We start from the raw sequence: 17,576 nt of genomic DNA on the forward strand, positions 1-17,576 counted from the left end.
TGGGGGTGCAGTGGACAGACAACAAACAAAATCCAAAGCAAAAAGAAGAGAATAATAAAATCAGAAATCAGTGAGATGGAGAAATTGATGAAAGAGTTTGTTCTTTGGAAAGAGCATCAACATTAGCCAATTTTCAGTGAGACTGACCCAAGAAAATGACAGAGACACAGATGAACAAAATTAGAAATGAAAGAAAGACATCATTATTAACTTCACCAAAAGTCTAATGTATTTGCAGCTTCACATCAACAAATTAGCTTAAATGGTAAATTCTTACAAGCCACAAACTGTCCAAATTAACTCAAGGTAAAAAATAGACAATAGACTGCGTAGTGTCTTTTGATCTACATCATTTGGAATATGTATATTAAAATGATAGTGAGATACACCCACTATAATAACTACAATCCAAAGCCAATACCAAGTTTTAGCAAGGTTACAAGGAAGTAAGAACAATTTCTTTTAAATAGGATCCATTCCTAGGAATCTTCTACCCAAGAGAAATGAAAATATGTCCACACAAAGACACGAATGTGAGTGTTGATAGCAGCATTGTTCATAGTTGACAAAGACTAGAGCCGAAATGTCTATTAACCGGCAATTAGATAAGCAAAGTGTGGTGTTATCTATACAATGAAATGCCAGTAATTCATCAATATGAATGAACTTGACACATAGTAAAATATGAGTGAAGCACACAAGATGCCAGATGCATTCTGTGTATGATATGTCTAGAAGAGGCAAGCTTCTAAAGATAGAAAGCATATCAGTGATTGCCTGGATTTAGGGTGGGAAGGGCGTTTAATTAAAAGTAGACATAAGAAAACTCTTTGGAATTGTTGGAACTATTCTTAATTTGTTTGTGTTGATGGTTGCACAGCATTGTAAATTTAAAAACATTACAAGAAGTGTATTTTATGGCATCTAAAATACAATTTTTATAGTTATATCTTTAAAAACCCAAACAAGATTAGTTGCCTCACTATGTAAATCGAGAAACTAGGAAGATAACAGTAAAAGAAAGCAGAAATAATGAAATAGGAAGGCATAGAGTGGAATAAATGGAATCAATAATACTGAAAACTAGTTCTTTGGAAAGAGTTGGTTAAAAACTAGGTATGCCAATGAATGAATGGAAATCCAAAATCTCTGTAAATGTTCATTAAAATTATTTAAAAAAATTAAAAATCCAAACTAGATATGCATTTGGGAAGATTGATAATCATTGTTTTGCATTTCTTCCAAGAGCAGACACTAAAATCAGGGATTTAAGCACAGTAGTTAATTTGGGCATTGGGCAGATCTGCTGCCAAGGACCTCTTTAAAGTGCTAAAGAGCAAAGATGTCAATTTGAAGACTAAGGTGCACCTTGCCCAGGCCACAGTATTTTCAGTTACTTCTTAGACATGGAAGAAGACTAAAGAACTGTGGTATTGGTAATGAGTTTTGGATATCCCATGAACTGCCACAAGAGCAAACAGCTGTGTCTTGGAGGAAATAAAACCATAGTACTCCATAGAGGCAAGGATGGTGATGCACTGTCTCACAAACTTTGGGCATATTGTCAAGAGATACCAGTCCTTGGAAAAAAGATAGCTTGTCTGGAAAAGTAGGGAGTTAGTGAAAGAGAGGAAGATCCTCAATGAGATGGATGGACAGAGTGACTGACTGGACTGTGCTCTTGAGCGTGGTGGAGATTGTGAGGACGGTGCAGGAAGGGTTTCAGGTCCAGATCCGTTTTCCATAGGGTTAGTATAAGTTGTTGTATACTTGATGGCACTTAACAGCAACAGTTTATTTGGGAGATTATTCTAGAAAACACTGACCAGGCAGTGCAAAAATGAGCCAAGCGAAGCCAAGGCATCCAAGCTAAAGGTGTATCATCAGTTTTCTATGACGGGCAACTATGGCTTAATCCTACCGGGAAACTCTAGGGCCCAGGGCAGTGTAAACACCTCAGAACCAAACCATCCAAGAGATGAGAGTGCTTCATGAACTCACCCATTCATTCACTGAGAGCTGTTTCTAGATGGTTGATCTTCCATTGTTACTAGCCAGCAGAAAGGCAGGCACCTAGAACCATAGAACGTCCTCGAGCAAGGATTTCCAGGTCCTGGTGGTTGGACACTGGACCGTCATACAATAAGTGACATGTTGTAGACTGAAGAACTGTGAGCAGAACACAGACATCTGCTTCAAATCAGCTTGACACTGCTTATACCAACAAATACCCCATCTGAGAAAGCAGGCTCTATCTTGCCCCTGGTCTTTAATTAAGGTGGTAAACAGTTAAGTTGTAAACAAGTCTGGCAGTTGCAGGGTTGCTGAACAAATTAGTCTTTTCTGCCTCAGATATTCTCAAGCCGGTAATTGTCATCATCCTACTTCAACTTTTCATTCTAGATTTATCCTCAGAGAAAACTACTAGTCCAGGTTTCTTGCTCACAGGAGTGATGTGATGTAATCCATCTTTAATGGGTCTGAGGCCCTGCTAACTATGCCTTTGTCAGTCTGTAGCTGCTACAATTACTTAGGAAGCTCTCAGAGGTACCTCAGTGGTACAGGATAGTGCTCTGTGTGTGTGTTTCTGTTGTTCAAAGGAGCTCTGTGAGTCACAGTCGACTTGATGGCACCTAACAACAACAATAAAGTTTACATACTATTTAACAAATTCCTGCTATTTCTTTATAAAAATCACACTGATTTACTCATTCTTTAGTTTTGAAGTTTAATTTATTTGCATTTTCCCACTGTTATAAATAATTAAAATGAACATTTTGTTGTTGTGTGCCAGAGTCAAAACTGATTCATAGCTGATCCTCCAGCAGGTTTTCAGAGGCAGTAAATTGTAGGTGAGGAGATTGTCCATCCTTCTTCCATGGAACAGCCAGTGGGCTTCTTACCACTAGGCCAAATTGCATCTATCTTTATTTCCTTTTGCTAGTACTGAAAATTTAATAACTAGTATTGTAGAAGTATTTATTTTTAAAGCATTTTAAATTCTCTAACTCAGTCCTACAAGGACAAATATTGTATAAAATCATTATTGTGGAATGAATATGGAGATCAAGGGGCAGGGAGGGTGGAAGCAGAGGGATGAGGACGTGTGAGGGGGCGGAGGGGTTGATTAATCATGGAGTTGTGCAATATGATGGGTGGAGGGATGAGGGAAATTGGAAGAATCTGGTCTGAAAACAATGTATTCAAATTTTGTAAATAAACTAGTATAAATTAAGAAATGAAAAAGTTTTAGGTTTACATCCTTATATTAGCAAGAGAAGGATGGGCAAGCTCCTCTTGCCTCTTGTCTCTGGAGGTCAACTGTGGGTTGGTTCTGACTGGACAGTACACAACAACAGCATCCTTATATTAAGTCTTTACTAGATTGCTGGGTAGGATGTGATGTATTATGATTACATTTTAATACTGGTAAACTCAAAACAGTACTAGTCTTTTAGTGTCATTTATGATTTTTTTAAAATGTACAAATACTTAGAAATCAGGATTTATACCTAATGTTTTCCATTTTGAAATCTTTTCTACGTTTTAAGATTAAGATGTCTTTGCCATCTGAATCTCAGATCACTGCCTGTAGTTCTTCCTAGTTTCATATGGTTTAGTCTTGAAATTTTTCTTTTGTTGTTACTATTTAATACATTAATACTACATTTACGCAAAGTTGTAAAATTAATACATCTGTTGCTTTAATTAATCCATGTGAAATGAGATGTCTGTTATATTTTCTTCAAAAAATTATTCATTTTCAGAAGAGACTATTTGCAGAATAAGTTTTTATATCCATTTTTGATGTTGCTTTTGTCATTCATATACTAAGATATTACATGATTTATGAGACTAGGCTGGGTTGGGTTTTTTTTTTCCAGAACATAAAGGATATTTGGATTTTTACATGTTTTACTCCATTAACACTTACTGAAAACATCTATAATACTTGAATTATAAAGATATAATTCAATTTATAAGTTGGTATAAGATTGAAAGGGAGCCCTGGTGGCCTGGTGGTAAGAAGTTGTGCAGCAATCACAAAGGCACATGGTTCGAGTCCACCAGGTGCTCCCTAGGAGAAATATGGACATTCTCCTCCCACATAATTAACTGCCTCTGACAACCTGCCAGAGGGTTTTATCAGTTGTGACATCAGGCTCTCCTTCAAGCTCTGTCTTCAGGCTCCCTCACATTAATCTCTGAACGGAATGCCTTCTTGCTTTCTGGAACAAAATAGCCGAAGCAATTAGTTCCTGCCCCAGACCTGGAATCAAGCTTTTTTTTCCCAGTGGATTCATTTTAAACAATGGAAGTCTAAAAGGACAGTGTTTTGTATATTTAAGGGACACTTCGCTTGTAATAAATATTCAGCTATTATCTGTAGATTGAATTACATTGTAGTCTAATATTTGAACCAGGATCATGATATAAGAATTTGGTGAGTTAATCATACAGTTGATTTCCTTTGGAAAAACTATCTCAGCCCAGGTGAGAGGTGAGCCAAAAGGTAGAGCCAGATTATGAAATGTGTTACAAAGTCAGTCAGTGGCTCTTGAAACCTCTGCTCTTTGTTTTGTTACATGTTTAAAATGTGCACTTTTTTTCTTTCCATAGATACTCTTCTTATTGACTATCAGTTCACCTTTAGCTTATCCCAGGAAGATGATCGCTACTATACAGCCATCAATTTTGTGGCTACACCTGATGAAGTAAGATTTTTAAAGTCTTCTTTTTGTGTAGTGAATTCATAAGAGATAATTTCTTGGTCACTGTAGATAGGAGTACTGCCTTACCAGTGGTCTCCAGACTGGAGTACATAAAATACCCTTGAGAGGTACAGAAGGGGGGAAAAAATGGAATCTACATTTTATCTTCTTTCCATCTAAAACCCAAGAATAGTGTCAGAATTTATCAGAAGAAACTGCTATCCACACTGAGCACTGACTGGCTACATATTTGCTTTGATCATAGCTCCATAAAGGAAAGGGGAAAATGCATTCCCTCTGAGTTGCTCTCACCTCATAGAAATCCTACAGAACAAAATGCTCCCATAGGGTGCACAATCTGTCATCTTTACAGTATCAGACTTGACATCTTTCTCCCACAAAGGAACTAGTGGGTCTGAACTGCCTGACTTTTGCTTGGCAGCGAAACACTTAACCATTGTGCCCAAAGACTTGAAAGGATGCTCTAGCCTCGTAGGGGCAGGAGGTAGAGCCAGAATTTACTCTTAAAACGTACCATAGGCTTGAAAAGCACTTTGCCAGGAAGCAGCAGATTGAAATTAATGCCTCTGATACAGGTACCAGCAAACAACAAAGGAAGATACTGCTCTTGGAATGAGTTAGTCAGCTCTCACTGTGCAGTAGGAATCAATGAAAGTTTAGTTAGGTCTGGTAAGTGGCCCCGAGAGACTCTGAAATCACTAAAAAGACCATTTGGAATGTGAGCTTATATTTAATGATGAACCTATCATTAATAGTTAATCAGGAAGACAACACCATTAACTTGTCACTTAAAAACATAGATAACATGACAGACCTACAGGATTTCTAAAATTATAGTTATTTAATACTCTCATACTTCATGAAATGTCACTAAACTGAAGGATAAATCGTTCAGGCTCCTTGATTAACATGATATCAGCAAATATTGTTCAATTTAAAAGAAAAGTAATATAATAAAGTCTAACGTGAGATAGTCTGTTCTAAATTGAATTGGCTTGGGATAGAGCAGGGTTCAAAACTGTGGTACATAGGGTAGCTATGAGTCACAAGCAACATGACAGCACATAACAACAACAACAATCTATTAAAATACTGGGGTCTCCCCCCCCCATTCCATTTCACAAAAACAGTTAAGAGAAAACATGCTGAGAAGACTTCAGTGAATGACTTCTTTAAAAATCCATCTATATGAAAATAATTTTTAGTGGAGAAACTTGTGTCATATTATTAGAGTGGATGTGTTGATTGGAAATTTTTTTAAGGACTTCAGGATAATGTTAAAGCAGAAGTTAACACTGGTGTTTACTCAATGCCTAATTCATAAGCAAATGGTTATTCACAGTCATTCAGGATTTGTAACTAATTTTATTTTAAAAATAAACACAGTATAGTGTTTATTATACTTCTTAGTAAGATGGACAGCAGCCTGGCTGGCAGGACTTGCATGCTGCTGTGCTCTGTGAAGCTTTGCCACCAGCGTCTGGGTCACCCATCATGGGCAAGTTGCAGCCAAGCTTCCAGTGATGACAAAGTAAGAAACAGGTCTGGCTAGCCACTTCTGAAATAATGGGCCCTAGAACACCCTGTGAGTTCCAGCGAAACATTGCACAAGACAGCGCTGGAAGATGCTAGAAGCTCTTAGGTTGAAAGGTTCTCAGCGTATGGCTGTGGGAGTGCTGCCTCATTAAAGTAGAACCTCTGTTAAACGGACAAAAGAAAGCATTCAGCCAATAAAAGATCTTCATTTACAGACGTGGCATGACTCAAAGTGAAGAGAAATAGCTGTAGACATCCATTGATAATTAGAAGGATGAATGTCTGACATGTGAATCTAAGAAAATTGGAAGTTGTCAGAAAATGAAATTAAATACATAAATATTGTATAATATGTAATACAACTGTCTGAGAGTTGCTATCAGTTGTAGTCAATGCGATGGCACCTAACAACAGCAAGGTATTAGTTAGCTGGTATAGATGAGAATTAACCATTTAAAATCAGACAATCATAAGATTTATTTACTATGCAGGAAATGACAAAATTTTTTTAAAAGTGTCTAGTTAGTCATCAAAAAGACATTTCAAGATCTATCCTGAAATACAGTACATTCAGTGAAAAGATAATAATCTATTCAAATAGAAGGAAAACCTGTTAATACACCTATGACTCAGATTAACGCACTAGTTAAAAAATGAAGAAACTGAGGATTTCTACAAAGTACTGCAGTCTGAAATTGGCCAAGCATATAATCAAGATGATTTAATAATAATTGTGACTACAATGCACAAGATTAGACACAAGGAGGATTTGTAGTTGGAAAATTCAGCCTTGGAGACAGAAATGAAGCCTGAGATGACATGATATAATTTAGTAGAATCAGTGATTGCTTCATTGCAGAGACCTTTACATGAAATAGGTATCATATGCTCCTCAGAAGAAGTTTGAAATACATAGGAATCAAATTGACTGTATCTATGGATGTTAAGAGACAGTGGTCAACAAGCTAAATATCATCAGTCAGGCCAAGGCCAAGGACCATCTGTGGAACAGATCATTTATTACTCACATGCCAAGTTCAAAGTGAACTTGAAGAAAATGAAAATAAACCTGCAAGAGCCGAAACACCGACTTGAGTATACTCCACCTGAATTTTAAAACATCTCAACTTTAGACTTGATGCATTGAGCACTAATATCAGAAGAACAGACAAGTTGTGGGATGACATCAGGGACATAATGAAGAAAGAAAAAAGTAATTAAAAAACAGGAAGTAAGAAAAGACCAAAATAGATGTCAGAAAAGTCCAAAATGTGCTTTTGAATGTAGAGAAACAACACCAAAAGGGAGAAATAAGAGCTGAACAGAAGCTTTTCAAGGAGAACTTGAGAAGACAAAGCATGGTGTAATCATGAAATATACAAAGACCTGGAGTTAGATAACCAAAATGGAAGAACACACATTTCTCATCCTGAAAGAACTAAAGAAAAATTCCAAGCTTCAAGTTTTAAGTACTGGAAGATTCTGTGGGCAAAATATTGAGTGATGTAGGAAGTATCAGAAGGAGACGGAAGGAATATACACAGTCACCATACCAAAAAGAATAGCTCAACACTAAACCATTTTGTGGAATAGTATGCTAATGATCAAGAGCCATTGGTTCTAAAGAAAGAAGGCCAGGCTACATTGACAGGATTGGCAAGAAATAAGGTCCTGTCCATGCCAGAAGGATGGACAGTCTCCTTCCGTGTGATTTACTGCCTCTGAAAACCTACTGGAGGGTCAGCTATAGGTCATTTCTGACTCGGTGGCACACATCAATTATGTAGGTTCCATTATGAAGATTATTGTTTTCTTTATATCGAGATGTAATCTGTACTGAAAGCTGTTGTCTTTGAGCTTCACTAGTAAGTACTTCAAGTCGCCTTCATTTTTATCATGCAAGCTGTGTCATCTACATATCACAGGTTGGTAGTGAGACTTCCTCCATCCTGATTCTGCTTTCTTCTTCATCGGTACAGCTTCTCTGATTATCTGTTCTACATAAAGAGTGAAGAAGTGTGGTGAAAGGATACAACCCCGATGTATCCTGCAACCCACATTTCCTAATTTTATACCATGCAGTAAGAGGCTAGGATTTGTAACACATATTTGGAGGACACAATTCAGTCAGTAAATTTGCGCCCTTTGACACACATCCATCTCAAAATTCATGTCCTCGACTTAAATAAAACACATTGATCTAGCTAACTTATCTTAAAAGTCATAAAATCAGCCCTAAGTCCAAAATTTCATTTTCTGGATAATGTAAATCAAATATGGATGAGACTTCAGATGTATTCTGTCTTTGGGCAAAATCTTTCTTCATCTGGGAACTGAAGAACTCTGGACTAGAGGTTATCTATTTTTAAAGTACAATGATGGAATAGTTGCAAAGTATACATTTCCATTACAAATGAGAGAAATTGGATGAAAAGAAAGGATAATGGACACTAAGCAAGAAAAGCCCAGTAGAACAAATTGCATTGGTTCCCAAGGCTTGTTCTTCCTCTGTTCTTTGAGACTATTTGGACAATGACCCTGATGTCCACACTCTGAGTAGAAGCCCCTTACTTTTAGCATCACTTTCCAAGCCTCTGGAATGTCCTCCCTCCTCAGCACAGGAAGCCCACGTTCTTCCACTTCAGTCTGGAGGCCCAGCGTCTTCAGTTCTGGTCAGTACCCCACACTGTTAAGAGGCCAAGTGTCTGCCATTTGAAACCAATGCAGTTCTGCTTTCTGTGTTCCTCCAACTGGTCTGGAATCTTCATACTACCCCAGAGGTGCTCCATTTGTTGGAGGACAACTGATGTTGTTCCTTTGACATGTTTTCTGCCTATAGAATCATAACAACAGACAACCTCTTTCCTCCTCTCTCTGTCCTTTTCAATCTAAGCTGATAGGCTTCCCATGGTGGATTTGGTCAAGTGCATTAGTCAGAGGACTGATCTCTTCCACAAAAGATTATGTAGCCATATCCTTGGTGAATATTTCCTTAGATGTACAACAGAATTTTCCAAATCTTCCAAGTTCTATTTTCATTTTGCACAGTTCATCTTTAAATCCATTTCTTTCCTTTCATGTTTCATTCTAAGCAACAAGTAAAAACCATACAACCCTTTAAAAGTCTTATTTAGAAATATCAGCTACATTTCCAAGTTCATCTTTTATGTAACTTTTGCTGTCCACCAACATTTGAACATGTTCTACCATTGTCCAGTCACATGGTCACCATTTTCTTTTAAAGCCTTATCAGAAGCCAAATCAACGTTCGTATTTCCAGTAACATTATGTTGCTGGTGCCATGTATCTTCTCTGACATGACAGAAACTTTCTCCACTGCTGTCCTCACTTCGCTCTGAGCCTTCACCAGACTTACCTTTTTTGCCCTCATTTCTACCAATAATCTTTCCAAGACCCTCTAGGTTTTTACACCAAGGCACATTAAAACTTCTAGCCATGTCTGCAGTTTAGGTATTTGTTAGAGCAGCACCCCCTGTTTCATGGTACCAAATTCTGTCTTGGTTCACCAGTGCTGCTATAATAGAAGTTGATTTGCCCACCATTTAGGAAGCAAAAAGTGCAAATTCAGGGCTCTAGGCAAAGCATTTTCTTGGTTGGCTTTAGAGAAAGGTCCTTGGCTCCAATCTTGTTCTTCATTTGATATGAGTTCCAGCCTCTTTTCATCTCTACTTGTTAGTTTGCGTGTTTGATATACAGGTGGCCTGAAGGCATACCATCAAATTATCCTGCCTTATTGATATAACTAAGACAGCCTGCTTTCAATTGAAATTATAACAGTAGGCATTGAGGTTTGAATTTATTAGTTTGAGAGGACACAATTCAATTGGAATTAAAGTTAAAAGACCCTTTTTGAGGATGACTTAAAAAAATAAGTAGTTTTAAATCTCTAATTAAAATATCTGGGACTTAGTGGTTAAGGAGTTTTGCTGCCAACCCAAAGACATGAAATTCAAACCCACCACCTGCTCTGTAAGAGAAAATGACAATCTTTTGTGCAATTTACAGCCTCTGAAAATTCGCTGGATGGTCAGCTTTGAGTCATTTCCAGCTCGAGGGCATGTAACAACAACCTCATAAAATAAATTGCTAGTCATGGGCTAGTGGCACCTTCACCTTTCATGTCTCCCTTTGCAAAATACTTTTTCTAGTACATTTTCTTGTGCTGTTTGCATATGAAAAAGCCCAGCTAATTGCCATTGGTATTCTGTAGATGTGAAAGAGTTTTCATGATGGTTTTGATTTACATTTCTCAGTGGCTAATGACATTGGGCATTCCTTTCATGCGTTTAGTGGCCATTTGAATGTCATCTATGGTAAATATCTCTTCAAGTTCTTTGGCCCATTGTATGGCTATATTAGTTTGTATTTTGTTGTTAATGGGTGAAAATTTTTATATGTATTTTGATTGGTAGATTCTTATCAGATTGGAGGATATCCTCCCAGTTGGTAGCTTATATTTTCACTTTTTTGGTAAAGTCTCTTATGAGTAAACGTATTTTATTGCTATAAGAACCCCTCTATTTTATCTTTTGCTATCTTTGTTTTTATATTAGGTAATTCATTTCTAAAATTAACTCAACACCATTATACCAGCATAGATCCTGTTATCCCTCTGCATGTTGAAATCTAGTTATTCAAACACCATTTATTTATTATAAAGATTCTTCTTTTTACATGGAATGGATTTAACAAACTTGTCAGAAATCAGTTGACTGTAGATTGAAGGTTTTCTTAAAAGCTATTGGTTTGTAGACTTAGGCATTTGATAAAGCATGAAATTTCTTGTGCTTTAGAACATATTTCTTGTATTAGGGAAAATGGATTGGGAATTTTACTAACTTTAATGAGTTTCTCTTCTGTTATTGTAGTGTATTTGTAATGAAGGTGGTTGTGAATAGTTAAGATTTAATTCATTTTATTTTAAATCTAGAAGTTGTTATACATAGTTAATTTTTAATTCTTTGCTTCTCTCATCAGCAAAACAGAGATTTGGACATGTTCATCAATGCCTCCAAAAACTTCAACCTTAACATCACCTGGGCTGCCAGCTTCTCAGGTAAAGAAAGACACAGCTTCTCTAGTTCTTCTCTAGATCCTCCTTGTAAATGTTACAAACCAAAATATGTACGAATTACCAAATATAGAACAAGCTAAACAAACAAACAAACAAAAAACAATTAAAAAACTAACTCCTCGTGAAAACAGGCTTCCTTCTCTTTGTCTCGATGAATACCAAGTCAGTGAGGCTGTGTTACTGCAGCTCATCACTGAAGAGACAACTGACTGCCCCGCAAGCCTCTTCTTATCCAGTTGTGTTGAGACTGTAGACCACAAGTAGTCAAGAAGTGAGGGGTGGTTAGTGATCCGGTAATAGGATGGTCTGCAACACAGCCAAGCGGGTGCCAGAAATTATTGTTGGAAGATTTAGTGCAATAGCTTATTTAAAAATATTTTATTGCTAGCTGTGTTTTCAGTTCCAAAGGTGGCCTGTTAGAGTGTGGGAAGTTGAGATCTAGGCTTGTGTATCAGCCTGTCCAGTTGCAAATCCCAATTCTCCTGCTCTCTGGTTGTGTAGCCTGAGACAAATTACTTAATATTGATAAACCTTGGTTTCTTAATCTGAAAATAAAAGTAACAATAAATATCTCTTCTATTTCTCCCCCTGTTCCCTCAACAGCTGGCACGCAGGCTGGAGAAGAAATGCCCGTTGTTTCAAAAACCAACATTAAGGAGTACAAAGATAGCTTCTCTAATGAGAAGTTTGATTTTCGAAACCACCCAAATATTACTTTCTTTGTTTATGTCAGTAATTTCACCTGGCCCATCAAAATTCAGGTAAGAAATATTCTTCAACTTCATATGTACAGAGGTGGTAAAACCTCTTCAGAGAAAACTTGGTTCTCTTATTTGGAACTTTTAGAAAATGAGATGTTGCTTTGCCTTTGTGATGCCTATGATAGTGGAGTAATATTAAGCACATAAACACCATACAGAACATTCTAATAGAGATGGCTTAAATCACTTGCTTAAGAGAGAAACCTAAACACCTTTTTGAAAGTAAGTCGGCAATAACAAATTTAAATCATTACAGACTTCATTCATTTTTTCATCTGCCATTTAAAAGCCTGTAGGGCTACAAAAAAGAAGCTTCACTTCTGGGGTGACCAAGACAAAAGGAAACAAGCACACATATATATGAGCAACCTGAATGTGGCAAGTGCCATGTGAAAACCTACCCAGAAGTAGAGCTCTCTGTGTTTCAGGAAGGGTGTGATGGAGTACAGAGGGAAGCAGCGTAAGATCTGTGTAATATTAGAGGCCTTATTGCTAGACCAGCATCAGCCTGGCACCTAGAGAAACCAAGTAACCTCTTCATGCCGCAGATTGTTTTTATGTGACCTCTTCATTTTAGGCAGATGTGGTTCCGTAACGGGTGAACTTTCGGGAAAGTGTGGTCCCTGAACTGAAGCTGTTGCTGTGTGGTCAACTTTCAGAAACATGGTTAACCAAAGCAAGTCGTTACTGTTATTCAGGACAGGTTTGAAACTAGTTCTGGTGGTTATGATGTGTTCCTGCCTTAGGACTATGACCAAAAACCAGTCAATGTTTCTCTTTCTAGAATGTGGAGGAGCTAGGAAGGGTGTTTGTTTTTCTCACCCTCTCATTTTCCAGTGGATAGAGTCTACAGATTTGTTCGTCCTTTAATCTCCCTTTCCCTTTGCTATTGCGCATTCTTTACTTCTCTCCTCAGCCAGTTGACTTGTGAGCATTGACCATGTTTTTTCTGTTTATCTCTTCACCCATCAGCCCACAGAAGTCTGGGTTCTTCTAACACCACAGCCTGAAACTGCTCTGTCATGGTGGTCCAGTGATATCCTATCCTATCCTATCACTGATCCACTTTTCTCGTTGCAGAATTGGAATCAGTCCTATATTCCTGGTTCTTTTCTTTTCCTGGTGTTTTTTAGCCAGTCTTTTCAGGGAACGCTTTCCCTTAAACATTGAGGTTGTCTCTGATTCAGGCCTTGGTCCTCTTTTGTCTTCAGGGCCCGTGGATAATGTCATCCCACTAGTAGGACTTGTGTTACTATTTCTATACTGGTCATCTCAGTGCTCTCTCTCCAGCCTAACTTTCACTTGATTCCCAAACCTGCATTCTCAGATTCTCAGCTGCAGCCTGCATTTCTCTTCCTGGGCACTTACAAACTTCTTGCTCTCGCTTGTTCTATCTCACCATTCCTCTTGTTCAAGTCAGGAGCCTGGGAATCATCTGTATTCCTAGGATAAGATACATTTTTTAATATATTTTTTCTATTTTTCTTTCTTTATTGCTGGGATTTTATCTATTACTTGAATAAGAATGTTCAGTAGTTTCTCTTCTGTTGTTGTAAGTGCCATTGAGTCATAGATGACTCATACCAAACCTGTGAATGAAAGATCTCAACTTTAAAAAGACATGAAGTATAACTTTCATCATTTCTCCAAGTTCATAGAGTTTCCTGAGACAAGCTATTTCGGAAGTGGACGCCACTCCTGCTCCTAAGCCTGGTACTATCTTACTATCTTATAATGTCTTTGATAGCAAGGTTAAAGTAAGTGATAATAAGTTAAGGTATTTCCTTTCTCTTTTTCACTTCTCTGGAAGAGAAGGTAAAAGATTACCATTACCCGCGTCTTGAAATTATCTGATTCTCGGTATTTTATTTGCGAAGGTGTTTGTTTGTTTGTTTAGTTTTATAGCTATTTGTTCAATTCTTTATTAATCTTTTAATATATTTTCTCTTTCAACATGTTTTGCTTTTGATAATTTTTTTCCCTAAATGTTCGTTATTACATTTCTTTTCAAATGTATTGACATTAAACTGTTCACACTGCTCTTTAATCTTTGTGACGTCAGTGTTCATGTAACTCTTCTCCAGCCCTCATCATTATTTACGGGTTATTTTTTCTTAGCTCCTTAGTAATCTCACTTGAATTTAGTGTGTTATATCTTTTCAGAGAACAAACTCTTGGCTTTGTTGCACTTTTCTCCTTACTATTAGCTTGTTAGGCAATAGACTAATTTTTACACTTACTTGTTTTATTTCTGCTCTCTCTCTTATGGGGTATTTACTTTGAATTCTTGTTTGACTCCTTAGATGCTTAACTCATTCACGAAGGTATTTTCTTTTTTATAATGTAAGTCTGGAATTTACAATCCCAACCAAATTAGAGTAGTCCTTTTTTCCCCTCGTGTCTTCCCTCCTTTATTTAAAATAAACCTCTGGATGTAACACAACAAGCATAGGAAGACTGGAAAGTAGAAGGAAGGAAGTGGACTTCTAGGGACCTCGAAACTTGAGAAATGGCAAAGCTGTGAGTTCTCTGGATTTACTTTTTGCCTTTCAGATAGCCTGTATGGAACGCCAGAGAAGCCTGCGACCTAGAACCAGCAACAGGCACAAATCCAAAAAGGAGCTTCTTGAAAAGCTCGATTTGCTAACCGGTGGAAAAATGTGACCTAACAGAAGAGAACCTTTTCTGACACTATAAGAACATAACAATTGAGGCAGAAAAGTCATGTAACAAACTTGATGGCGCCTAACAACCACCACCATTTATGATAAAAACACTCAGAAACCTGGAGATAGTGGAAAATTGCCTCAGTTTCACAAAGAGCATTTACAAAAGCCCTATAGCTAACATTTTACTTGCTAGTAAAAAACTAAATGTGTTCCCACTAATAAAAATAATAAGACAAGAATGCCTACTGTCGCCACAGTTAACACTACTGGGAGATGTAGCAAGCACCATGAAGCAAGAAGGGAGCTCGTGCTCATGGCCTAGTGGTAAGGAGCAGCACTGCCAACCCAGAGGCACTGTATTCAAACCCACCAGTTGCTCCACGGGAGAAAGGTGGACATTCACCTCCCATGTGATTTACTGCCTCTGAAAACCCGCCAGACAGTCAGCTAGAAGTCGATTTCAACTCGGTGGCACCAGTCAGCAGGGACACCAGGCAGGGAGAAAGCTCTTGTTGCATAGTCTGTAGGGAATTGGACTGCCAACCAGAAGGCAGTGCCTCTTGTGGTTCAAATCCACCAGCAGCTCTGAGGGAGGAAAAAATGGTCACTCTCCTCCAGTGTGATTTTACAACATCCCAGAAATCAACTGTGAGTCTGTTCTGACTCAGTGACAATAAGTTGAGTTGATAATGCCACAAAAAGATATGAAGACATACCTTGGAAAAAGAAAACGGAAACCGTTCTGTTTGTAGATAACGTGATTGTATGTCCCAAGAAATCTCATTTAAGTGAATTTGAGGGGAGCACAGAATAGAGGAGCCACGCACACAAATCTCTGACATTTCTACATCCTGCTAAACCACATAGAGACTGAAGTTACAAACAGAATTAACAATCCAAAGAAAATTGATCACTTAGTTATAAATCTAGAAAATGGGTACAGCCTCTATCAAAGACTAAAAGAACGAATTGTACCACGTTGCGAGATTAGGTCAGAGCTCCTCATTCAAGGCAGATTTGCCCCAAGGTGATCTGGAGATTTAATGCAGTATCGAAAAATTTTGCAGATCCTTTTTCACAGGTTCCCATTCCCCTGTTCCTGAGTTTTTTAACTGCAGGCTCTTGTGTCTTAGAGCCCTCTGACTCTCACTTTCTGTAGGAATCTCCATATATGCAGCCCCTCCCACATTCAGTAAGCTAGAGACGTCATTCTTTTTCTCCTCCCATGTCATGTACAGCTATCAACCTCTCCCCAAGGTAGAAGATGCCTCTTAGGCTAATTTATCACCTAGTTTTCCTGGTTTCTCTCTATTTCTAACCTCTTATATCCCTTATATTCATACCAGCTCATGCAGGTTTTCATTTAGAAATTTTTGTCTTATTTTATAATAAGCATCCCAGTTACTTTCTTCAGAACACACTTCAAGGTTTCTAGGCTCCATACTTCCCCAGTCCTGTCATTCCTTCTCTGCATTTGTTTCCTTTGTTTTTCCATGTGCCCTCTGCCTGACTGTTTTTGTTACTGCTCACCGCAGTATTTTGTCACTGGGGACTTGTATTAGCTAGGCATGGGTTTGGGAATGAGCACTAGACACCTAGAATAACATGGCTTTAATAGGTTGCGAGGTATTTCTCCCTGTAAAATTCTAAGCATTGGCATTCCTGACCTGAATGGCCACTTTGTCCTTTGGTGCCGTCAGGAGGAGGGTCATCATCTATAGGACAGCATTCTCTTAGTCCAGCTAACAGATATCACATCTGTGCTGTACTTGGAAGAATCGCTGTAAGTAGCAAGGCAGTGAGCCTGTTCTGGATAGTTGGAAGCTGCCACAAGATATCTCTGTATTTTTTGGCCAAAAACATCTATATCTGGCAGTTAGGATAACGGAGAAATGTGGCCTTTATTTTGGGTGACTGTGAATATTTCTTAGGAAAAAAAAAAGTTAAAATAGATACTTCAGGGTATCTGGCAGTTCTTGTCCCGTAGTTCTAATGTCTGGCAGGAGAGGTCACCTGAGAATCTGGCCAGCTTCACAGTACATAGGAGAGACTTGCCCTCAGTTGCTTTAAAAAACTCCCAGGTCAAAATACTCAACATGTATCTGATTTGTAGCCCCTTTTATTGTTTCTCCAACTTCAAATGAGCCTCTTAAGAGTCATGTTTTCCAGGATGCTCTGTTGAGTCCCTGATAAAGCTTGTGAGCAATCTAGGGTACAGTGTAAGCCCAGCTTCTTAGGCCTATAATTTCCTTACTGTTGACCAATACTGCATTTAGGAACCATAAGCAAGAACACCTACTTAGCATGTATGGTGCAGCTGACGTTAATGTGCCATGGAGGAAGAATCGACTCATAGCTGATCCTCCAGGGAATTCTCAGTGACCGTGTTATACGGGAGAAAATGACTCTTCTTTCTTCTATCAAACAATTGGTGGATTTGAACTGTCTGCTTGGGTTGGCAGAATAGCTCCTTACCCAGTAGGACACCAGAGTGCTATAGACTCTAACCACCAAAGCACAGTAGACTTCATCTTTAAAATAGAGGAAAATTACTTCTGAAGGAATAGTAGTTGAACAAAAGTATTTTCACTCATATACCTTTCTCCACTATGCATGTGCCCCAGATCTCTCCTTACCATGTTAACTGCTGTTTCTCTCTGATACTCGTTGTTTTGATAGGAACAATTGAGAAACCATATACCTTTTGTTAAAGATTGTATGCCCCTAAAATATGTCTGTCTATAAATTCTACCCTCTAATGCCTGTGGTAGGGAGCTCTGAT

At 38.1% G+C, this 17,576-nt stretch overlaps 1 protein-coding gene across 1 annotated transcript in view; it reads left to right on the forward strand.

Annotated features, from left to right (window-relative positions):
- The window catches only part of ATRN (attractin), a 158,354-nt gene that overhangs the window by 93,972 nt on the left and 46,806 nt on the right, over nucleotides 1–17,576 (forward strand). Inside the window, exons 22-24 of the mRNA XM_006894202.1 lie at nucleotides 4,621–4,715; nucleotides 11,268–11,346; nucleotides 11,968–12,125. Coding sequence (XP_006894264.1) covers nucleotides 4,621–4,715; nucleotides 11,268–11,346; nucleotides 11,968–12,125 — 332 coding nt within the window. The remainder of the gene's footprint in view (nucleotides 1–4,620; nucleotides 4,716–11,267; nucleotides 11,347–11,967; nucleotides 12,126–17,576) is intronic.

The sequence above is a fragment of the Elephantulus edwardii genome, unplaced genomic scaffold (genome assembly GCF_000299155.1).
Source record: "Elephantulus edwardii isolate Elephantulus edwardi_28Jun2011 unplaced genomic scaffold, EleEdw1.0 scaffold00138, whole genome shotgun sequence".
In the NCBI taxonomy this organism is placed as follows: domain Eukaryota; kingdom Metazoa; phylum Chordata; class Mammalia; order Macroscelidea; family Macroscelididae; genus Elephantulus; species Elephantulus edwardii.